The sequence below is a fragment of the Enhydra lutris genome, unplaced genomic scaffold (assembly GCF_002288905.1).
Source record: "Enhydra lutris kenyoni isolate GAN:26980312 unplaced genomic scaffold, ASM228890v2 scaffoldscaffold43, whole genome shotgun sequence".
NCBI classification, from domain to species: domain Eukaryota; kingdom Metazoa; phylum Chordata; class Mammalia; order Carnivora; family Mustelidae; genus Enhydra; species Enhydra lutris.
The window spans coordinates 9,802,825-9,827,609 of NW_019154127.1; the positions used below are offsets into that span (position 1 = coordinate 9,802,825).

General features: G+C 37.7%; 1 protein-coding gene across 3 annotated transcripts in view; it reads right to left on the bottom strand.

The window, feature by feature from the left end:
- Positions 1-24,785, bottom strand: part of LOC111155637 (bromodomain and WD repeat domain containing 1) — a 124,235-nt gene that overhangs the window by 57,561 nt on the left and 41,889 nt on the right. For all 3 annotated transcript variants that reach the window (XM_022515908.1, XM_022515910.1, XM_022515909.1), the window contains exons 13-20: positions 24,200-24,298; positions 21,016-21,166; positions 20,612-20,746; positions 16,420-16,548; positions 15,782-16,007; positions 10,090-10,275; positions 7,702-7,885; positions 3,715-3,808 (exon numbers count right to left, since the gene is read on the bottom strand). In XM_022515908.1, the coding sequence (XP_022371616.1) occupies positions 3,715-3,808; positions 7,702-7,885; positions 10,090-10,275; positions 15,782-16,007; positions 16,420-16,548; positions 20,612-20,746; positions 21,016-21,166; positions 24,200-24,298 (1,204 nt within the window). The remainder of the gene's footprint in view (positions 1-3,714; positions 3,809-7,701; positions 7,886-10,089; positions 10,276-15,781; positions 16,008-16,419; positions 16,549-20,611; positions 20,747-21,015; positions 21,167-24,199; positions 24,299-24,785) is intronic.

Below are 24,785 nucleotides of genomic sequence, written 5' to 3' on the forward strand. Positions count from 1 at the left end.
GAGTTAAATTAAACTTGGCATTTTTACTTAGAAGACATGGTTTGCCATTAAGAATATAACAAGAACCCAAAATGGATATCTCTTAAAATACATATCTTAGAAGTGAAAATATATATTCGAATATTATCATGCTGTCACCAACATTAAGGAACACAAGTATAGAGAAATATCTGAAATAATCCTCAAATATTAACCCTGCTTATTTCCAGATTTTAAATTTTCAGAGGATTTATTTTCAGTACTTTTCAGCTCTGCTTGAATTTTTGAAATGTCATATTTTGTCAAAACAAAATAAATAAATAATCTTTAAAAAATCATCCAAATAAAATAGACTGCATTTTTTTAAAGGGTGGAGGGAGCCTGCTGTTCCTCGAACACCCAAGTTGTATGAGAAATCACTCAAAACCCATTTTACTTGACTGATAAATTAGTTTTCACATTAGTGCCTTCTGTGTGATAATGACTGGTGTCTTATCATTCCAATACATCACTGGCATGATTTTTTTTTTTTTAAGATTTTATTTATTTATCTGATAGAGAGAGAGACAGTGAGAGAGGGAACACAAGTAGGGGGAGCAGGAGAGGGAGAAGCAGACTTCCTGCTGAGCAAGGAGCCCAATGCGGGGCCTGATCCCAGGACCCCAGGATCATGACCTGACCTGAAAGCAGAAGCTTAATGACTGAGCCATCCAGGCGCCCCCAAAATATATTTCCTTAATAAGAAGTTTGAGGGAATCTACCTAATAACCCTACAAAGAACTGTAGGCTCAAGATGGAAAAGAGAGTGCAAGCAACAAAAGAAAACCCTAGAATTTCACTCTGGAAGAGAAAGCTGAAGGGTCGAAAGGTAGGCAAAACACTGACAGACTAAACTAATTAAATAAGGCTCACAAAAAATTGCAATTGAGAGCCTTCTATGTGTGGGAGAACACTCCAGGCTTTGGCTATTCGATCAAAGGGTACTGCCTAGCCCTATCAGTAAACCACATTAGAATAGTAACCCAAAGGAACTACAGCCCCATCCTTGCTTGGATTAAGGCAATAGAGGCTTGACAGTGGCCCTAGCAGTTTACCAAAAGCAAACGTAAATCTTCTCTAGGGGAAGAAATATCCTAGACTTCAAATAATCTCTAACATTTAACATTCAGTCAAACCACAGATAACAAAGAAAATGTGATGGTGAAATATGAGAAAAAAAAATCAACAAGCAATGGAAACAGGGGAACAAGATATTAAAATAATGAAATTATCAGACATGGATTTTTAAAGTAAGCATGGCTGATTTACAAGAAATTAAAATAATGAGAACTTTAGCAGAAAACTGGAAGCTCTAACAAGGGACTGTGTAAAAATTCTGAACTGAGAAAAACAATAACTAAAACTAAGAACACAATGGGTTTAACACCAGATTACACACAGCTAAACAGAACTAACAAAAGTGAAACAGAGGTCAGAAAAAAAGTTCAGAAAAGCAGGAGCCTAACGGAAGAGAATCAAGCAGTGTAAGTTTAATACACATGTAACTCAATGTCACGAGAAGGGAAACATATGCTATGCAAGCACTAGCCAAAGGAAAGCTAGCAGAGCTGTATGAAGAATCTGGAGAATAAAGCATTACTAGAAATAAGGGGTGAAAATTCACAATGAGAAAAGGTTCAATTCAGTAGGGAAAAAGGAAATTCTAAAGGTGTATGTACCAAATAATAGAGCGGCAAACCACATAAAGAAAAACAAGTAGAAAAAGAGAAATGTACAAACATAATGAAATTTTCACACATACCTCACTACAGGTAGAAGCGCATTCCCTCTGAAATCCCACAGGGCATAAAATACCAAATGGAAGATACACATATCCTATAATCCAAAAATTTCACTCCAAGGCATATACTTAAAAGAAATACACAGATACCAAGAGATATATACAAAATGTTGAAAGAAGAATTATGACTGATAGTCAAACATGAAAACAACCCAAATGTCCTTCAAGAACAGACTAAATAATAACCAGCATAGTCCTCAAAGGAATACTATACAGCAATGAAAACAGGACTTCACCTACTCACCACTATACAGCTAAATTTCATCTAGCCAAATGACCAACCCAGATAAAAAAGACTGCATACTGTAGGATTCCACATAGTGTTTCTTGACATTTTTGCAACATTGTACCCCCTACAGGAAACTCTGAACTTTTTCCTAATTTGCTCCCCAACAAAATGTAATGTCACAGATCTATATGGTCAGTGTTTACACACTGTATCTAAGCAGGCTTAGTGCGTAAGATGGTTAAGTTATAAAGCTTAGACTTTTTACTCAATACAGCATTAAGAATCATAATTTTTGAATTAGAGATTAAATTGAAAATTTTAAAGCACTTCACATTTAACATAACTATTTCTTAAATTTTAATATAATTTAATTGCACAGACTATATCAATATAACCAAATTAGAAAATTATAAATACATATGGAACAGCAATGTAATCAAATTTTTAAAAATTTTCCAAAATTTATTCTTCCAGCAAAAGTAGAACCGAAAAAATTTATTAGTTTCTTTAAAATGATTTTAGTGAACTTTCAAATTTTTTTCATGAGAAAACATACTAACTCAGGCCAAAGATACTCATTCAGTCAACACTTTTTCTTTTCAATACTCAACATAGTTAAATCACTTTCAAGTTAAAGACAAAAACTATTTTTACTTCATTCTCAAAGCTAAGTCATACAAAATTATCAAGGATCAAGCTGAAACGACAAGGCAGGTCATGGCAGCCAGGCCTGCACAGGCCATCTGTCATGACGTACCCTCAAGACTGAGTGGTGAACTGAGAGCAAGTCCCAAAAACACAACCACTTTCCAACAAAGTTCTGTAGCACTGATCTCGCAAACACTGTGCATCTACCATGAATCAATGTTAATGCTGCTCATGTGATGTTCATGAACATCAAAAGAGAAACTAAATATTAAAGAATGAGATTTTCTCCAGCAGGATGAGCGCTTTGAAGGGTCACAAACCACTGTTAACATCTAAGATTTTTTTTTTTTTAGTTTATCATCTGGATAAACTTCAGAAAGAGATAAAGCTAACCAGCAGTTTTAGAAGTCAAGTAGCTGGCTAGCTGTAGAAGTCAGTGAGTGGGAATGGACTTGAAATGTTTGCAACGAGCCTGTAACATTCTAGCTCACAACTAGAGTGATTATCAAAGAGTAGTTCCTAGAATCCTTCAGGAATGTTAGGCAACTTCCTTCCCTCATTTCTCCTTTCCTAACAGCTGTACAACCTTATGTCTACTATTTTTAAATCGGTCCTAACAGTTGTACTCTTTCCTAACAGCTGTACAACCTCATGTCTTTTTTTTTTTTTTTTTTTTTTTTTTGTCAGAGAGAGAGGGGGAGAGAGAGCAAGCACAGGCAGACAGAATGGCAGGCAGAGACAGAGGGAGAAGCAGGCTCCCCGCCAAGCAAGGAGCCTGATGTGGGACTCGATCCCAGGACGCTGGGATCATGACCCGAGCCGAAGGCAGCTGCTTAACCAACTGAGCCACCCAGGCGTCCCACATGTCTACTATTTTAAAATCCCGAACAGAAGACCTTGAACAAGAAATATTCTACCTCAGGCAAAAGTTACTAATATTCTCACTGATCCCCCCCCCAAAAAAGTATAAATTCAGTTTTATCTCTAGTTATTCGTAAGAAAACAGAATTTAAGTTACCTTTTGTGTGAGCTGGAGAGTCTTCCTTTTTCTTCCTATTATATAAAGATTTCTTTCCTCTTCACCTTTCTCTATTCTGAAATCTTCCAATTTCCTACAAATACAAGTATCCAGTATATTGGTTAGTGAACTGATAAAATAAACGATATAAAGAGGAAAAAATTAATCATTATGATTTTGGTCATCATAAGGTTATATACTCTTGAAATTAATACAGAAAATTTCTAAAGTTATAAAAAAAAAATCAAGCTATACTTTATGTTGGAAATTTAATATAAATATAATCTCAGAGGTAGTTAGGAGGTCCTATGTTCCTTTTTTTTTTTTTTTTTTTTAAGATTTTATTTATTTGACAGAGAGAGAGCGAGCACAAGCGCGAGCACAAGGGAGCCTGATGTGTGCCTCGATCCCAGGACCCTGATATTATGACCTGAGCAGAAGGTAGATGCTTAAGGGACTGAGCCACCCAGGTACCCACTACGTTTCATGTTTAAGACAGAAATAATTATTTATATTTTCATTGACCCAATACAGCCAACTCATACAGGATCTTTCACTGTTAGCTACTCAAAATCTCCGTATGAATTTTCCAAGGTTGCAATTCCTTTCTCTAAAGAAATAAAAGCAGAATCCTCCTCCAAATTTATTCAAACTGCATATTTTATAATTTGTAGAAAATCAGAATAGCACTGTTACTAGCACTTCTAATCACTTCTCTCAACTCATATGATACAGAAGATTATTCTGTGACCGATTTCAAAGCAAGGAACCTTCCACCATGAGAAAGGTACCGAAGTTCATTTTCCTTTTCTATGGTTAGAGAATTCAAGTGACTAAAAGTCCTTTTTCGGGGCGCCTGGGTGGCTCAGTGGGTTAAAGCCTCTGCCTTCGGCTCAGGTCATGATCCCAGGGTCCTGGGATGGAGCCCCACATCGGGCTCTCTGCTCAGCGGGAAGCCTGCTTCCTCCTCCCTCTCTCTCTGCCTGCCTCTCTGCCTACTTGTGACCTCTATCTGTCAAATAAAATAAATTTAAAAATCCTTAAAAAAAATTAAATTAAAAAAAATTTAAAAAATCAAAGTCCTTTTTCTCTAATTTGAACATTGTTGAAAACATACAGCTTCGGGTTTGTGTTCAATTTAAAACCCCACTTGGGCCAGTTTCACAACTGGAATATTGGCCATGCTCCAAGATGTAAGCAAATGCTCCGAAAGAGAATATGCACAAATGCCCTAAGGTAAAAACTGATTTCTACAGAAATTGCATTTTCCTCAGGGTACATATGCAGCCCACGCTCAGTATACAGCAGAGCAACACTCTATCTATACGGCAACTCTAAATCAGACTCAGTCCTTCACAAGCTGTCTGTTTCACCAATTTCATGTGTACTTAAGAACTACATACGGTTTTTCACTCACAGCCAAATGGAATTCTACCCCATAACTGTATGCTTCCCTTTGTTTTGAAAATGAAATACTACATACACTTCATTCTCAATCAATAATAAAGCAAAGGAACATTCTAGGCCTTCCTGAGTATCATCTTCAATTCTGTGCAATTCCATGGTTAAAGTAGATGGTCCATTAAGAAAAAAGATAAAGATGACAGGATGGACAGAATTAGCATGAAAAGAATGAAAAGAGTTTCTACTATTACTGAATTAAGACAAATTACGTGCCTGAGATTCAGCTCCAACCAGAACCGTGTCTACTACGAAGCAATACTATGCGTTCATCATTCTGCACACCGGGGCCATTAATTGTCTTATGCTTTCACCTATTACCTAAATTTTTCACAACGGACACATACTACTTTTATAGTTGGGAAAAAAAACTTTTTTTGATCCTCATCAAATGCCACCCTAAGTGAAGTTATGTAAAATTCTCATTGCTCCCGCTGGAAGGACTGCTATCAAGAGCACTGACCATTACTCCATCACTCAGCATCTCCTTTACAAAATCTCACGTGTGTTTTAGAACACAGTACTACAATAAGCTGCACTCTTCCTTTGGAAAATTTCATTATAGCAGACAGCTAGTTGATGCAAAAACTCCATTCTCCCTTTCTTCCTTTGAAACAATCTGTTTTTATCACGGCTCTTTGTTGCTCTACATACAAACTATCGCCTAGCCTCCTCTGTAGCTAAGTATGTCCATATGACAACATTCTTGTCAATGAGTTATGAACAGAAAAATGAGATGTGCAACTATTAAGGCTGCTTAAATGAAGTCCCTCAACAAGGAAAGTCCTTTTTGCCTCTGTCTTTCTTCTTTATTCTGGCCTACATCTCCACCACCATCACAAATGCAGATATGTGATGGCTACTGTATACAGTCCAGCTATCTTGGACTTTGAGGTGACTTTAAGCCTGGAAGCCATACTATAAGATGGAGATCAGAAACAGCCTGAGTCCCTGATTAAGCAGGGAACCATAGTTCCATCCTAAAACTATCTCCAGTCTTCAATGTTAAGAGAATAAATATATGCCTGTTTAAGGAATTAGTCTTCAGGCCTTTCACTCCTGGTACCTGTCTGCTTCCCTTGTTTATGACAACAAAAAATATCCCAAAATGACACTTTTGGTTCTGATGACTACGCAACTCAGACTCAATTTTAAGGCTTAATTAGAGCATAGTACATACATGATAGTGATTTTCTGTATTTCTCATCCCAATTCTAGATTTTGCTTTTCATTATTTTACTGTATATTTGTAAACATTCTTATTCACCATACAATATGTAAGTACTACATTCCTCCACCAATCACTGAAACTCTTCTGCCTAAACACATGAAGCACATACCTTTACAAAACTATCTTCTAAGTATTAGTTATTACGAGACATAAGAGAATACTGAACATTTCAGATTATCGGTGAAAAGGAACATTTGCTACCTCTGTTTCATCAACTCAAAAAAATCAGCAGGTCACACCTTAATAGCAAAAAAAGACCCTACTGCCCAGACTATAATTATAAAATTATTTCCCACTATAAAAAAATTAGGCTACTTCAAGAATGATTCCACATCCAGGATGAGAAATTTACATGATGAATCTATAACACCTTGCCAGGCCTGACAGCAAGGGCGCTACAGAAGGGTATTATCATCATTCAGAAGGACTCAAGAGGCACCCTGAGGAGACTCCTCCTGGCCAGAGATAGAAAAACTTAATAAAAGGATATCAGAAATGAGCGAAATCACAGAGGTGTGATTTATACAGTGAAGAACACAAGCACAAATTGGTCGTTCCTGGGGGTAGAAGGGAGTAAATCTTCAGTTTGAAGGTAAATAAAGCAAAATAAGCATATATCATGTCTTTTTTATACAAACTTTCCCACTAGGTAATCGAACAGTACATTTGGGTAAATTTCTTTTTTAGATGTACCCACTGTAACAAATAAAGACTCAACAGAGTTGAGTCATCACTGTTTTATGGCCCCAGTGAGTTAAGGAACCTAGCCGGTGAGCACCAACGCCTGCCGTCATCACAGAAAGAGTATACAGATACGTGTCTTTTGACCAAATTACACCACTGAAGAAACAGTCTTGCAAAAAACTGAAAACATGACATCAAACAACTGGAAATTTAAACGCTGACTGGACATTTGGTTCTACTGATGTATTATTTTATAAAGGTATGATAATGGCCCTGCGGTAGCTGAAGACAATTCCTTATCTTTTAGAATTACAGAGACGTAGTTATAAACAAAAATATATGCCTGGTATTTATTTCAAAATAACACTGAATGGATAAAAGTAGGTATTTGTAAAGATGAAACAGGAATGGTTAAGAAAAAATCTACCACAGTAAAAACTTAGAAAACAATTTCAACATTTTCCTACCACAATTAAAATAGATTCCAATCCATTACTAAAATATATTTATATGATTATTTATACCACTAATGCAGTACAAAAACCTGTAAATAACCATATAGATATATTTTTGTAGAAAGAAACAATATTAATAGATATCCTAAAACAAACCTAAATATGCCTAGTGGTACCTCTGGTACAACCACTCTTCGCTTCCAAGCCTGCAGGTCACGTTCTGTAGCAATCTGACTGCGAGGAGCGTTCTGATGCATCTGACGAACACCTTCAACTTGTCCGCTACGACGCAGACCAATATTTGGAGGGGACTGGATGTCTAAGCTCAGTCTTCTAAAACCTGCAGGAAAATTGTCAAAACTGATTCTAAAACAAATTTCAATCTAGTATGTATTTTACACAAAACAGGTATATACATACAGTCCTCCGAATAACATACAAACCAAAAACACAAATCCGAAAACTTTGGAAAAAGAATCACAATGTAACTGAGATCAAAATACAGAATACAGAACAAACATTAACTTCAACTTCCATTTTTACTAGACTTCCTGAAATCTTTTATGGTATTTCCTACTATCATGCCGTATTTGCCATCCTAAAGGCTCTGCCTTCTTCAAAACTGTACACTAAAAACACATCTTATTGGAAAATTTAGCATTGCAGCACAGTCTCCTCAAACTGTAGCAGCTTTATGGGGCGCCTGGGTGGCTCAGTGGGTTAAACCTCTGCCTTCAGCTCGGGTCATGATCTCAGGGTCCTGGGATCGAGCCCCACATCGGGCTCTCTGCTCAGCTGTGAGCCTGCTTCCTCCTCTGACTGCCTCTCTGCCTACTTGTGATCTCTCTCTCTGTCAAATAAATAAATAAAATCTTTAAAAAAAAAAAAAAAAAAAACTGTAGCAGCTTTATAACAAGAGCTCAAACACTAACATCACTTGTGACTTTAAGAGATAATCTGAGCCACTCGGGCAGGTAAGCTGCCAGAGTGGATATTAAAACTTCACAAAAGGCAGAGTGGGGAAAGCTGGCAGCACGTGAACTGGAGCTGAGAGAGTGGAGGACAGGATAATGCAGACAGCAGTGAGCCCCCAGCTTGTGCAGAGCTGATCAGGTGGGCAGAGGAGACAGGGCAACCCCTCGTGAGTGGAGGTCAGCAGGATGAAGAATGGAGACCAACGTGGTGTCAGGTGTCACAGATAAAGTGCCTGTTCTCTTAAAATACCGGAAGAAGGGGCTTCTGCTATTAATGCAACAGAGAAACTGGGGCTATATCCTTGTCTGCAGGAGGCTATAAAATTCTACTCCAACTCTGCCAGCTCTCCTGGGCCTGGGCAAAACCCACATGACTGAACACAAATCCCGCGTCCTTCTAGGTACAGCATTCTGTCTACCAATCAAATGGGAACCAACTTGCACTGCACCACACTTCATCTACTGTAGAGAACATTATATGACTCTATTTTTTTTAAGTAGGCTCCATATCCAGTATGGAGCCCAACGTGGGGCTTGAACTCACAACCCTGAGACCAAGACCTGAGCTGATATCAAGAGTTGGGACGCTTAACCAACTGAGCACACTCAGGACCCCTTAAAGGCCCCTATTAATCCAAATATCTGTATTAAAATATACTGATATTTAAGAAACACGTTTTGAATTAAGAACCAACAATAAATTCTAAATTTAACTGCTCAAGTTATAGTATTATTCTCCAACAATGTGAAGAAACAGGTTATTTATATCACTTGTAAATACCAAGTGTGAGAAATAACTCAAATCGTCACAAACAGATTAATTACAAAGAACAGTTATTCCACACACTAGAGTACTATGAAGCCATAAAAAAGGATGAGGAAGTGCTGCGAATGAATATGGACTGATTGCTAGAATATATTGTCAAGGTGGAAAAAAAGGGCAGAGAAGAACACAGCGTCAACTTGCAGTATTCCTGCCCAAAATACTTAACCTCTCTGTTGGGAGAATTTGCTTTTTCTTTTCTGTAGACACGTGGAAACACTGTCAAGGAAAGATACTGAAATTCGTGGCCAAGTACCCTGCACAGTATGACATGGCAGGGATGACCTCTGTGGCACTTGAGGCTTCCCTCATCTTCCACAGGCACTTACTTTCCCCATCAAGTTTCCATTTGCAAAGAACCTCACCCTGAAAACTCACTTCAAGCCTTCTGGTTCCATAAGAAACGTATCATGCTCTATGCAACTAATTTTTTTTTTTTTTTAATTAAAAGCGTTTAAAGGGAAACCTAGAATTGTATCCTTTAAAAAAAAAATTCCTTTACTCATTTAATATAATTTTGTAAATACTCTTATTTTAGAGCAAAAAAGTTTTAATAGCCTTTCAAAGTACTTGAAAATCAAATGTCCATTTGCCAGTACATCAACTTCACGCCTACTGAAGTTACCTTAAGGCTACTAAAGTTAGAAAAATACACTTAGAATTTTTCACACCTCATGTACCTGAAAATGACTTCATTTACTCTTTGATTTCAACATATTAAGACAAAACACTTCTCATACATCTTACCTCTTCGGGGCGTTTCTTCTCCAGTTGGAAGTCCACTTGGAAGAGCATCCTGATCTGCCCCCATTCTCTGATCCTGCTGCTGCTGCAACTGTCTAATCATTCCATCAAGAACACTGGACTCTGGGCTCCGTTCACCATTATCATTGGTTTGCAGGCTTATAATCTGTTCAATTACCTCTCCATCACCTGTACAATCACAGCCGTAACACAAAATTATAATAAACATGAACAGGAAAACAAACCTTCAGTAGACTAAAATTAAAATTATATTAGCAATGATCAAACTTCTTTAAAAAAACATAAATGACTGGGGTGCTTGAGTGGCTCAGCTGGTTGAGCAGCTGCCTTCAACTCAGGTCCTGATCCCGGGGTCCTGGGATCAAGCTCCACATCAGGCTGCCAGCTCAGCACAGAGCCTGCTTCTCCCTCTTCCCTCAGCTCATGAGTGAGCATGTACTCTCAAATAAATAAAAATCTTTAAAAAAATAATGAATAAGCAATAAAAAATATCCTATATATTCATAAATAATTGGATCAGAGAAAAGATTCAAAGCAAACAAAACCCTTCCTATATACCAACCACCACAAAAACCTCAAGAGCCTCTGAAACCCCTGAAGTGAGCACATGGGAACATGTGAGAGTTTCAGTGGAAGCTTTATTTTGCTGTTTCACACTAACACTCCCCTTGCCTCACCTAAAATATATTTCATTAAACTCTTATTTCTCGAAGTCTCTGACAAGACCAGAGCAACAATGTATGATTTCTGATGTAGAGAAAAGCAGTGGTATTTCTCCTCTACTCTCTTAAGAAATAAACAAAAGTGTAATACTCTTCAACCAACCTCCAAGGGTCTTGAGGGAGGTACCCACACGTACCTCTCCCATTAAACTTAAGTTACTCTGTTTCTTAGGTATGCTTTTAGCCTAGCCAGTACCCAAAGTACAAAATCAGATTTTTTTAAAAGTGCCTTTGCTTCTTCATTTTTGAAGTAACAGGTTCGGTCAACGTTAGCGGATAAAAAGTGTTAGATGTGGGGTGGGAGGTTGGGGGAACCAGGTGGTGGGTATTAGAGAGGGTTTGGACTGCATGGAGCACTGGGTGTGGTGCAAAAACAATGAATACTGTTACGTTGAAAATAAATTAAAAAAATTTTTTAAAAAAAAGTGTTAGATGGTTGTGAGGTCTGGAAAGTTATCTAAATGCTAACTTTTTCATGTAAACAATTCCTGACATAGCCTCCCATATAAAATGCATCTTCTTTGAACATAACATAGAATACAGACCACACCCCCAGCAACTTACAAGGAGAACCCTAACAGACTGAAATTGATAGGGTATTAGCAAAAAGAATGCAAAATATAATCTAGCCTCCACAGTAACATACAGAAACTAAAAAATGTCATGTACTAATTTCAGGGAAAAAATATTTGCATCCTACTATCTGAGTTAAATTCCCTTATATCTCATGGATAACATCTCCATTTTACCATGGCAATCAGTGAAGAACTTACAAGAGCTAAATGTCCTAACCTATCTTAAAATCACAATTTTTTTTTTAAATTTTCAAAAAATGAGCTAAGAAAGCAAAAAGTGGAGCCCTAATCTAAAATGTTAAGGAGGTTTTAATTAGAACTGGGAATAGAAAAAGATTCCTAAGACCACAAATGGAACCAAAGGGAAAACAGAAAAAAGGAGACCTCTAGTCCTCCCCATCCCTGCGTGATCCCAGGGTCCTAGGGTCGAGACTCGGGCTCCCTGCTCAGTGGAAAGCCTGCTCTTCCCTCACCCACTCCCCCCTGCTTGTGTTCCTTCTCTCACTGTGTCTTTCTCTGCCAAATCAATAAATAAAATCTTAAATAAATAAATAAATAAAATGCAGGACTGAACATCAGAGAAGACTGAATTGCACAGAAATCTCAAAAGAGATACACACAAAAGTTGAGTTGATACTTTGACTAAATAATGGTATGTGCACACACTGGGTAAAACCCCACCATACTAAGGGGAAAAAACATGAAAAGGCAGTTTCCCAAAAAATTTACAGTGCTCTCACAGAAGCGGAAATAGTCCATGTTCCCACTAGCCAGAACAGATAAACTTTGGAATATACAGCAGAATTGTTTAATGCATACTTCCAATTCTAAACTCAGAACAGTTAAAAATATGTGTTTAAGTCAATGTAGAATGCAATGACTGTTAGTGGTGTGGTGCCAGAAGTTTCAGAAGCTTCTTTAACATCAGTGCAATTGTCAACACTTTTAAAAAAGTAAATAATATTTCCATATTATTACAAAAATAGTTATGACCTTAAAGACTCCATAAAAAAGGTCATGGATAAAACCACAGATCTGCAAACCCACACACTGACAATTCCTGTCCTACTGTTAGAAATAACCACTAGAAATAAGTAAGACAAACAGAAGACATTAGAAGAGATAATATGAAATACTAAAAGGTAATCAATTTCAAACAAGGCAGGAAAAAAAAAAGGACAGAAAAGGATAAAGAGAAAAAAAGAGCAAAATGGTAGAGAATTAACCCTGACGATACTAATAATTTTATCAAATGTAAATGGTCTACATTTTCCAATTAACAGATAGGTTGTCAGACTGGATTGGTGCCTACATGAAATTTGTTTTAATATGAAGACACAAATTGGTTACAGAAACTGAAAAGATACACCAAGACAATACTCATCAAAACTGGGTGGACTGGCATATTAATACAAAATAAAGAAAAAGTCTTCAAAAGAAAAAAATAATACCAAGGAAAAAGAGGAACAATTCATAATGATAAAAGAATTCACTCAGAGGACAATCTGAAATGTGTCTGCACCTAAAAACAGAACCTTAAGTGGTGTCTGGGTGGCTGAGTTGGTTAAGCGGCTGCCTTTGGCTCAGGTCATGATCCCAGGGTCCTGGGATCAAGCCCTGCCTCAGGCTCCCTGCTCAGTGGACAGCCTGCTTCTCCCTCTCCCTCTGTCTGCTGTTCTGCCTACTTGTACTATCTAGCAAACAAATAGACAAAATCTTTTTTTTTTAAATTTTATTTATTTGTTTGACAGAGATCACAAGTAGGCAGAGAGGCAGGCAGAGAGAGGGAGGGGAAGCAGGCTCCACGCTGAGCAGAAAGCCTGACCCAGGGCTCAATCCTAGGACCCTGGGATGGAGCCCCACATCAGGCTCTCTGCTCAGCGGGAAGCCTGCTTCCTCCTCTCTCTCTGCCTCTCTACTTGTGATCTCTGTCTGTCAAATTAAAAAAAAAAAATCTTAAAAAAAAAAAAACAAAACTTTAAAATACATAAAGCAAAAACTAATAGAACCAAAGAAGGACATAAGATAAACCCACATGGTAGTTTGGGGTTATTATAAGGAATGATGTATCAGAGTGGGAAAAAGCCAACTGTCCTTCAACTGTTAATGAATGAATAAATAAGAGTATACACATACCATAGTTCACTAACAACAAACAGGAAAAAAAAAAAAAACAACTGATTTGTGCAACAACAAAAATGAATCTCCAAAGCACCATGCTAAGAAGCCAGACACAAAAGATTTAGTATTGTACAATTCCATTTATACCATATTCCTCAAAGAGACAAAATAAAAGTGACAAAACAGAATAGTCATTACAAGTGACCAGAGAAGATTCCAAAAAGGCCCAGCAGAACCTGCACCCCAACGTTCACAGCAGCAATGTCCACAACAGCCAAACTATGGAAAAAGCCCAGATGTCCATCAACAGATGAATGGATAAAGGAGATGCGGGGGTGTGTGTGTGTGTGTGTGTGTGTGTGTGTGTGTGTGTACACACACATGATGGAATATTACTCGGCCATCAAAAAAATTGAAATCTTGCCATTTGCAACAACATGGATGGAACTAGAGGGTATTATGCTAAGCAAAATAAGCCAGAGAAAGATAATTATCCTATGATGTCACGCACATTTGGAATCTGAGAAACAAAACAGAGGGTCACAGGGGAAGAGGGGAAAGGATAAAACAAGACAAAATCAGAGAGGAAGACAAACCATAAGGGACTCTTAACCATAGGAAACAAACTGAGGGCTGCTGGAGGGGGCGGGGGAGTAGGGGGATGAGGTGACTGGGTGATGGGCATTAAAGAGGGCTTGTGAGGTAAAGAGCACTGGGTGTTGTATATATATATGACTGATGAATCACTGGCTTCTACCTCTGAAACTAATACATTGTATGTTAATAATTGAGTGTAAATCAAAATAAAAAATTAATTAATTTTGCTTTAAAAGGCCCAATAGAACTTTTGAGGGCACTGAAAACATTCTATACCTTGACTGTGGTGGTGGTTCTGTGATTGTTTAACAGCTGCCTAACTCATGTGACTTGTACAGTTAAAATTCATGAATTTTATTATATGTAAGCTATACTTCAATTACACTAAAAAAAAAATTAAACACTTGAAACAGTAAACATATAGTGATAACTGGTGATTAACTTTTAGTAAAACAAACCTCATCCAAACAAAACAAGCTTTTTTTTTTCTTTGCTTAATAACGTCTGTATGAAGAAACACTACACTGCTAGGAACAAATACAAAACAAAACAAAACAAAAACTCTGCCCTTGACTAGGACAGACCAAGTGCAAGATGGGACTCAAACATCTTGTGCCAGAAAGGAAAAAGTGTTCAAGGGCCTCAGGAAAGGGAACAGTCAGCCTGAAGAGACTCTCACACTCAAATCTAAAACTAGTATGAGCAACAAATAATGACCATTATGGATTATAACCCCTTATATAACAATCCCTAAATCTGAACTACATAAACATATAAAAGGAAGACTAATAAAATGCATATGGAATGATGATAGAGTTGGAAAACAACCATTTTGCAACCTTTAGAACTGATTCAGGCAAAAATCATCAATGGATCCTAAAACTTAAAGGTAAAGTTTGGTAAGGAACAGGTTATTTACATCGTATCTCCCCACAAATTTCTTATCAATTACAAAGAGAAAAATAACTTTGTACTGGAAAACTTAGCAGGCACCCTAACCAAGTTTGCAAAGACAACATCACCAATATTTGGACAAAGCACAATCCTCAGCACTCTGACCTGATGCTCCAGGAAGGCTACATCATCATTTATACTGTATTCTATCAAAAACTGTACAACCTGGGGGTGTGCCTCGCTGGCTCAGTCAAAAGAGCACATGATTCTTCACCTTGGGGTCATGACTTTGAGCCCCACACTAGGTGTAGAGATTATGTAAAAATAAATAAATAAAATTTTTAAAAAAGCACAACCTGAACTTCACCAAGGATAACTAAATTTAAGGTGCAGTCCCCAACTGAGATTCCCATCAGGGAAGAACAATAAAAGTCTTAACAGGCACAGAGTAACAGACAAAATTTGATCACAGACCATAGACTTAGCAACAGTATTACATCAGTGTTAAGTGATGGTAACTGCTTATGGTTACATAAGAGAATACCTTTTTCTTAGAAAACACATATGAAGTATTTAGGGATAAATGAACATGCAGTCGAGAACTTATCACTCAAATGGTTAAAAACAATTATATGTATCTAGAGAGAGAATGATAAACACCGCAAACTATTAACGTCTGGTAAGTCTTAAAGTATGTGAGTTCTATGTATTATTTTTTTACATTTTTCAAATAAAAAGTGAAAGAAAAAATTTTTTTTCACTTACTTGTTGCCACATAGCCTAGCTGTGGAACCAAATGTTCATCCGCAGAATTTTCTCGACCTGGTACTAATCTCTGATACTTAGTCGGGTGAGGATTTCCATCTACATCTACCAAGAATGGTGGAGGCATAAGGTGAGGAGCCTGCTGAGTTTGCTCATCTAAGACGTAATTATTAGAATCTCTAATCAGTGGCCGATAGTCAGTATGGAAGAACATCTGATCAGGAATCTGAAAAAAAGTTGTTTACAGATTGACATTTTGAGGTTTGTACATGTTAAAGAATACAAATATTAAAGTTACTTATAATTTGAAAAAACAGTGAAAACCAAATCAGTACACCTATTTTTAAAACATCCTTCATAACTACTGATTTTACTACTATAGAAAAGTACTAAGAATGACCTTTTCCAGACAAAGCAAAAAACACACTCCTAGGAGAGACAACAGATGGTTACCAGAGGGGAGGCGGGCAGGGAGGTGGGTGAAACGGATGAATGAGATTACGAGTACACTTATCTTGATGAGCACCGAGTAATACACAGAATTGCTGAATCACTATGAAGCTAATATAACACTGTTAATTACACTGGAATTAAAATTTTTTAAAAGTGGTTAAAATGCTACAAAAAATAAAAAAGACCTTTTCATATGGCTTGCTGCATCCAAAACCAAATATCAGAAGGTGTCCGTGAGAATCTGTGCAGGCAAAATGCTGTCCGTCCTGTGAAAACTTACAGTCAAAGACCGCTCCATGTCCTTGTCCTTCAATCTAGGAAAAGGAAGGAAACTTAAAACCAATTCTACATGAGTGCTTTTGCTTTATCAACTGTTTTCATGTCAATATAAACATTACTTTTTTTTTTTTCAATGAGTTGAGACTTGAGCTGAGATCAAGAGTCAGACACTTAACTCACTGAGGCACCTAGGTGTCCCCAAATGTATCACTTCTGAAAGAAAATATTTAAAAACAACTTTTGCATTATGCACATAATATTTTCAGAAAATAAAATTCATTTCAGATACCACTAGACTAGAAAAAAACCTTGAAAGGCAGTCTAAGAATGGGTTCTCAGAACCACAGAACGAAAGGTCATAAGCCAATCGAAAGTGAAGGCTTTCTTCATTTCTTAGAAGTGAATGACAAGCAATTTCATAAACTTCTGTTTTAATGTATAGCAAAAGGCTATTGACTAACACCCCACAAGGTAAATGATTATAGATCAATGAAGTGTGGTATTCATGAACTAAAGTCAGTACTTTTCCAGAATTTAAACTTTCCACAAAGAGGACTGACCACTGTGCAAAGTGGAATGCTGCCAAGTCACACGGTGCGCAGCAGTGCCTGCACCTACCTTACCGCAAACCACGGCAGACTCAGGAAGGACGCGCCAATCACGTCACGAGAGCTGCCTTGCCCAGACTGCTCTTCAGCTTTATTCTTGCTCTTAAACTGAAATTATGTGAATTTAGCACTACCAATGTATAGTTAAGTGAGCTGTTTCATTAACAGCTTAAAGCTATGCCTATTTGTTGTCTGAGCCTGTAACTGTGCAAAAACTAAACTTTAGGGAAAGTTTGATCAATGCCGGAAAATGAATCCTCCCTCACTCACTGCCCAGACAAACTCACTCCACGCCCAAACATCTGCTTGAAAAGCAGCACGTCACACATAAGCGGCTACCAACTAACAAACTTAGAAATTAAGTTACTAGGATATTGAAGGCACTTCCCTATTACGTGCACACACAGCACGTATATAAACCTGTATTCTCTAACAACATAAAAAGGAATAAGTGCTATACATATCTTTCTTCCAATTTTTTTTTGTTAAAACATAGGAACACAGATCCACCACACAGTCCTTTGAGGTGCCGTCTCCACCACAGCCCGCCCCATGGCCCGGCACCACTTGGCACCCCGGGGGAACCTCCACTCCAAGGAAAGCAAAGGCGGGGCCCAGACCATTGGCTGGTAAGTCAAAGATGCTGGCAGCTCCTCTGCTGTCATACACGTACGTGGACCTAAGTGCACCAGAAGTGTTGCTAAAGAACCTAGAGAGAAGGAAATTTTCCTGAGTAGGCTCTCACAGAGCAAGTCCGACTTGGGTTTCTATGTGTAGTTTGAAGAGTCCTCCACAATGATTTCTGACAAAATGCAACCTGCAACTGTGCTTACAGAACTCGACATCACACTGAAAATTACGATGTATTTAACAAAATACTGTAATGTCAGTAATTTATAACCCTATGTAATCTCTCTAACAGAAAACTGGGAGCCTCTCAGCTGAGCAGTAAAGTTAAGAACTCAATTCAGGGCAGCCTGGCTCACTCAGATGGCTGAGCATCTGAGTCTTGATTTCAGCTCAGGTCATGATCTAAGGGTGGTAAGACTGAGCCCTGCATCAGGCTCCGCACTCAATGGGGAGTCTGCTTGAGATATCTCCCTCTCCCTCTGCCCTCCGACCCCAACCGGCTTGCATGCACATGTGTGCGCTTTAAAAATAAATAATCTTTTTTTAAAAAATAAAAGAAGGAAAGGAAGAACCCAGTATACACAGCGAAGTTTACATGTCTCACTGGAAGTAAGAACACTATTGCCTACTTGAGACTTCTTTGCCTCAGAAATTGTTCAGCTTGTATTATGCTTAAAGCCCAAATTAATGCAGTTTTCTGTTTTGGTAAGTTAAATTCAGGACATAATGTTCTTAAAGAATTCTAAAGGAGGGCGCCTGGGTGGCTCAGTGGGTTGAGCCGCTGCCTTCGGCTCAGGCCATGATCTCAGGGTCCTGGGATCGAGTCCCGCATCGGGCTCTCTGCTCAGCAGGGAGCCTGCTTCCCTCTCTCTCTCTGCCTGCCTCTCTACTTGTGATCTCTGTCTGTCAAATAAATAAATAAAATCTTAAATTAAAAAAAAAAATTCTAAAGGATAATTAAGAAAATGGAGATACCTATAAATTTTAAGACCACAAAAAACTTGCTGAAAAAGACTTTTTTCCACTAATTTGATGCCTAGTTACACATGTGCAATTCAGCCATGTTATTTGAGTTGTCAGTGCATTTTATGGTAATAAATAGAATACTGCATTTTAAAATGTTTGTCAAGTAGTGTCCAAAATAAGCACACTGAAATAAAAATTTTAAGGTTAAAAAAGAAATCATGGAACACATGGACTCAGATGGCCTTCAACAAAAAGGTCTAAGAACCACTCATCTATACCCTGCAACTAGACTGGCTCCAAAATGAATTACTCTTTGAACTGGAACTCAGTATAAACTGTACAGTAATTTTATAAAACATCTCATATGTATATCAAACATCAGTCTGGACAACACAGAAATCCTTTTATACAATAACTCCCTCAGTATTTATCCTGGGAAATAATTACAGATCTACACGAACAGCCGTGTACCTGGACATTCAAAGTGGTCCTGCTGTGCATACTTCAGAAACCACTGACACAGTAACAACTGTAAGTTAACCAGGTTGTAACCTTCTGAGAAAGGCTGAATTGACACTCAAAAATGTAACTGCAAATTCTTAAAAATTTATGTAAGATTTTGGAAAACATTCTGTACATAAGATGAAAAAGAGATTACAAAACTGTGTGAGAATGCCAACTAATAACTATGGAAAGAATGATACCACTAAAAACCTTCAATGGATGCTAATGTTTTTGAGTTAAAGTTTAATGAGGAATAGGGTATTTACAGAGTCTCAAAATACCTCCCGAAAAAATTGACTTAACAGTTACAAAGAGGGGAAAAAAAAACAGTTACAAAGAGGAAAAACAACTATTTTATTGTGGGGGAAACCTGGCAAATGCCACTTTACCAAATATTTAAAATTACCACCACCAGGACACCCTGGGTGGTTCAGTCAGTTAAGTGTCTGACTCTTGATTGCAGTTCAGATCATGATCTCAGGGTCCTGAGATCCAGCCCCGTGTACAGCTCTGCACTGGGTGTACAGCCCGCCTGGGATTCTCTCTCTCCCCCTTCACCTCTCCATCCCACTCACACACTCACAAGTCTCTCTCCAAAAACAAAGTTATAAAAAATAATCACCACCAAAAAAGGTGTAACAGAATCAAATCATGATGTTCTGTACACAAAACACAGATATTCTCTAACATTATTTGTCTGCACTCATCAAAAAAGTTAAAAGGTGAGAAATAGGGGAAAAAAAGGATTGCTGAAGATTAAAGAAACCTAGAAATATACAGCTACTTAACATAGCATAATCCTGAATTAAATACTGCTCCAAGGGCCAAATATAACTAAAAAGACATTACCAGAACTGACAAAATTTGAATATAAAGCTGTTTATATAATGCTACTTTATCAACATTAAATTTGCTGATTTTGTAACTAGCTTTGTGGTTATATATGAGAAATTCTAAAAATATGCACCAGGATCCTAATTTGGTTTTAGAATATTACATATGCAAAAAGAAAAAAAGCTGGAAAAACAAAATGATGTTTCTGATTCCCTAGATGACTTTACTGAATGTTTTATTATCAAATATTTTAATAAATTTAGTGAAAATGTGTGTAATTACCATAATTTTACCAATTTAAGCAAATTCAAACACATTCACACATATACAGGGGGCTAAATAAGTGACTTTTGAAACTCCTTCCCTCTTGTGACTCAGTTACACCCAGAATTTTATGAGCGTATAGAAATATGGCTGTCAGATATTTATCAGGCTTTCAGTATCCTGATTTCTAGGAATATAAACTGCCAAAGCATGCAGATCGGTTTCTGGCTTAACTTCATAATCCAAATACTTGAAACCAACGTAAGCATACATGAAGTTACACTTCACTTACCATATTAAAATAATGTTTCATCTTGGTGCCCTTTGTAATATCCCATATAAATATGCTGCCATCATGTCCTGCCGATAACATAATTCTGGAATCAAAGGGATGTGTCTCCAAAACAAATACTTCATCAGCATGTCCCTTTATTCAACAAAGTCATAAGAGTCGTAAGAGTTAAGGAGGGTTTGCAAGTTATTAAGTTTTAAAAAGTTAAAAAGCCGTATTGTCACAGTGTACAAGGGCTTTCAAAATGTATTAATGACAGTGACTGAACATTAGTATACCTACAAATTTCTAATCATTTGATAAATCAGTGGATGAAACATAGCTAATACATTATTATAGTTTCAAAAATCAAATTATAGTTCAAAAAAAATCTTGATTTGTTTTATTATATGAAAACAACCTACCAACAAATTATGAAGCAGTTGTCCTGTGTAAGAATTCCACACTTTAAGGACATGATCATTCACAGCTGTGACAACAATGCTATCATTCTGATTCCAAGCGATCATTGTTACTTTGGGTTTCATAAACCTTTCCTCTTCCAAAGATAAGTCCCTAAGAAAAACATAAGCAATTCAAATTCATTTGAAAAGTACAATCAACACAAAAATAACTGAAGTAATGCAGTTCATGTCCATACATGATTATGTATCTGACCCATAACAGATTATCTCTAAACAGATTTCGGCAAATACTGGGACGGGAAGGGGATAATTATAGAAGCAGTTTGGGGGGGACGCCTGGGTGGCTCAGATGGTTAAGTGTCTGCCTTCAGCTCAGGTCATGATCCGAGGATCCTGGGATCCAGTCCCACATCAGGCTCCCTGGAGCCTACTTTTCCCTCTGCCTGCCACTCCCCCTGCTTATATTCTCTCTGACAAAACAGATAAATAAAATCTTTAAAAACAACAGTAATAAAAACAATTCAGGGGCTGGCACGCACGGGTGGCTCAGCTGGTTAAGCGTCTACCTTTGGCTCAGGTCATAATCCCAGGGTCCTGGGATCCAGTCCCACATCAGGCTCCCTGCTCAGCAAGGAGCCTGCTTCTCCCTCTGCCTGCCACTCCCCCTGCTTGTGCACATGCACTCTTCTCCCGCTAACAAGTAAAATTTTTGAAACAAACAAACACTTCAGGGGTGCCCAGGTACCTCCACTGGTTAAGCATGTGACTGTTGATTTCAGCTCAGGTCATGAGCTCGGAGTTCTGAGAGTGAACCACATATAAAACACTGGGCATGGAGTCTGCTTAAGTTTCTCTCACCCTCCCACTCTGTCCCTCCCCCTGCTTATGTATGCTCTCTCTAATTTAATTAGTTTAATTAATTAATTTAACTTATTATTTATTTATTTATTAATAAATAAAATCTTTTTTTTTTTAAAAAGTTCGGTTTGAATAAAGGCCTATGTTAGGACATCACCACTGTTCATAAGAGTGAAGTTTTTTTTCTCTCTACCCCTTTTCTATTATTCCCTTCCCTTGACCCCAAGCCCTAACAACAATAATTTTGTTCTTTCTCTCTCCAGGGAAGATGACAAAAAATTTTAGGAAGACAGAAAGAAGTTAATGCACCCTCACATCCCCCCGTGTCTAGAAAAGTAAACTGACACACAGTCAATCTTTTGAACTTTAAATAAAACTGTACTCATCTCTTCACACTCCTGTACAGAGTGATACTATGGGATCTCTTGGCAAGAATGGCCTTGGATACAAATGTCTACAATATTTTGCAGCTTTTATGAACATGAAGTGCAAAGTTTCTCTGTAAAATATAGTAGTCAGTAATACACAGAGAAAAGGCAAAGCCCAACTGCTTTTGAAATCAGAGAATATATCCTAAGAGATTGTAATATATAATAAACATATATTTTAAGGGACGCCTGGGTGGCTCAGTGGGTTAAGCCGCTGCCTTCGGCTCAGGTCATGATCCCAGCGTCCTGGGATCGAGTCCCACATCGGGCTCCTTGCTCAGCAGGGAGCCTGCTTCTCCCTCTGCCTCTGCCTGCCACTCTATCTGCTTGTGCTCACTCTCGCGCTCTCTCTCTCTCTCTCTCTCTGACAAATAAATAAATAAAATCTTTAAAAAAAAAAAAAAATTTTAATTAAAGAAAACAGCTGTTAAGAATATAGAATAAGTGCCATGTAACACCTATCCATATAAGCGTAATGGAAGCACTGGTCAGGTAAAAGTTTAACAGAAGAGGGGTGCCTGGGTGGCTCTGTCAGTTAAGCAGCTGCCTTCACCTCAGGTCACGATCCCAGGATCCTGGAATAGAGCTCCGCATCGGGCTGCCTACTCGGCGTGAAGCCTGCTTCTCCCTCTCCCACTTCCCTGGCTTGTGTTCCCTCGCTCACTGTCAAATAAATAAAATCTTAAAAAAAAAAAAAAAGTTTAACAGAAGAGACAAAATGGGGAGTAAAGGCTAAGACTCCATGCTTCATTTTAAACTAAAAGGCATCACCTGTTAGTAACCTTGAAGAAATAGACATTATTTTACTTCATCAAGTTGATCCCTCAAGATGAGAACACTAAAACAAATATACCCACTGATTCTTTTTTTTTTTTTTTTTTTTTTTTTTTTTTTTTTAGATTTTTATTTATTTGCCAGAAAGAGGGAGAGAGCACACAAGCAGGGGAACCAGCAGGCAGAGGGAGAGGGCTCCCCACTGAGCAGGGATTTCCCCATGCGGGGCTCAATCCCAGGACCCCAAGGATCATGACCTGAGCTGAAGGCAGAGAGTTAACCTACTGAGCCACCCAGGCGTCCCCCCATGAGTTCTTATATACAGAAAACTCTACTACTTCACAAGATTGGAAAGATGTAAAACTTTAAATGAGAAAAGAATGATTTCCACCACTGGAAGGAATTAAAGGCAGAGCACTCTCCACGGCAGTAAGAAAACAGCAGTTTCCAGCCTCAGCAAAAATTTTTGATTTATAGTTTTTACACTGATATTCCTATTTTGCTTAATAAAATAATTGTTCACAGGTAAATGTGATTTCAAATTATCCTCTTAATAATGAATTAACCTTCATTATTTCAACCAGTCAAGGATTGACAGCGTTCACTCTCACACTGAGATGCTTTTGAATATCTAGATAGAGCATTTTTAAATAACAGTAGAGTTGCGATTTGTGAACAAGGATTATCAGATTTCTAGTATCTATTCTCTCTACCACATTCCCTACCATAGATCATTTCACAAAAATATGAATATCAAATTTATTTTGAAACCAAATAAAACTGTTTGAGTCACAGAAGAGGAGTTAATTTCCCCTATAATTATTAAAAGTAAAGCAAACATAAGGATTTTCAAAGAACTAAATGTGGAAAAACTTGTAAGAACTTTGATACGGTGCTACCCTAGACCAGGCAGCGTCCTAGAAACATAAATATAAGGATAAATTCTTTGGGATATATGAGATTTATGTATCAACGTATCAGATATGTAGGAAGAAGCCACTCATTTAGATCACTGCTTTGTAATAGGAGGTGGTTCCAATCCCCTGACAAAGCAGTCAACCACCAGGGAGAGAAAGACCACGTGATTATGATGCACCCACTTCCTACAAACCATCTCCACTCACCCTGAGACTCGGGTTGCCATATCCAATAAAATGCTTCTCCACTCCAACTGCTCAAATCTCCAAATCCGTGCCGTTCCATCTCTGCTACCACTTAAGAACCTTAAAAAATTCAGAAAAAGATCTTATACTCACATACATGCCAAAAACTACAGTCAAAATCACAAGCAAAAAACATTCTTAATGTAGCCATCCTGACCGCAGGGAAACACAGAGGTGTTAATTCAAAAGACAGGGATTTAGAGCAAATCTGATGAGGAAAAAAACCTGGTTTGCTATAATTTGCCTGGCCCTATGCAGTTAAAGCACATTTCAAACTCAACCAACAGCCTGTCAAATAGACTGAGTTTTGAGAAGACGATGAACAAGTAGTACATGGAGGGAAAACAAAACAGGAAGGATTAAAGATGTGTGGGAAGATCAGTAAAAGCAAAATTCCACTGTAAGCATCTTCATTCTAAACTCAAACAAACTCATCTTTTAACAAAGGATGAACTCAACAAAGGATGAACTCAAACAAACACATCTTTTAACAAAGGATGAACTCAACAAAGGATGAACTCAAACAAACACATCTTTTAACAAAGGA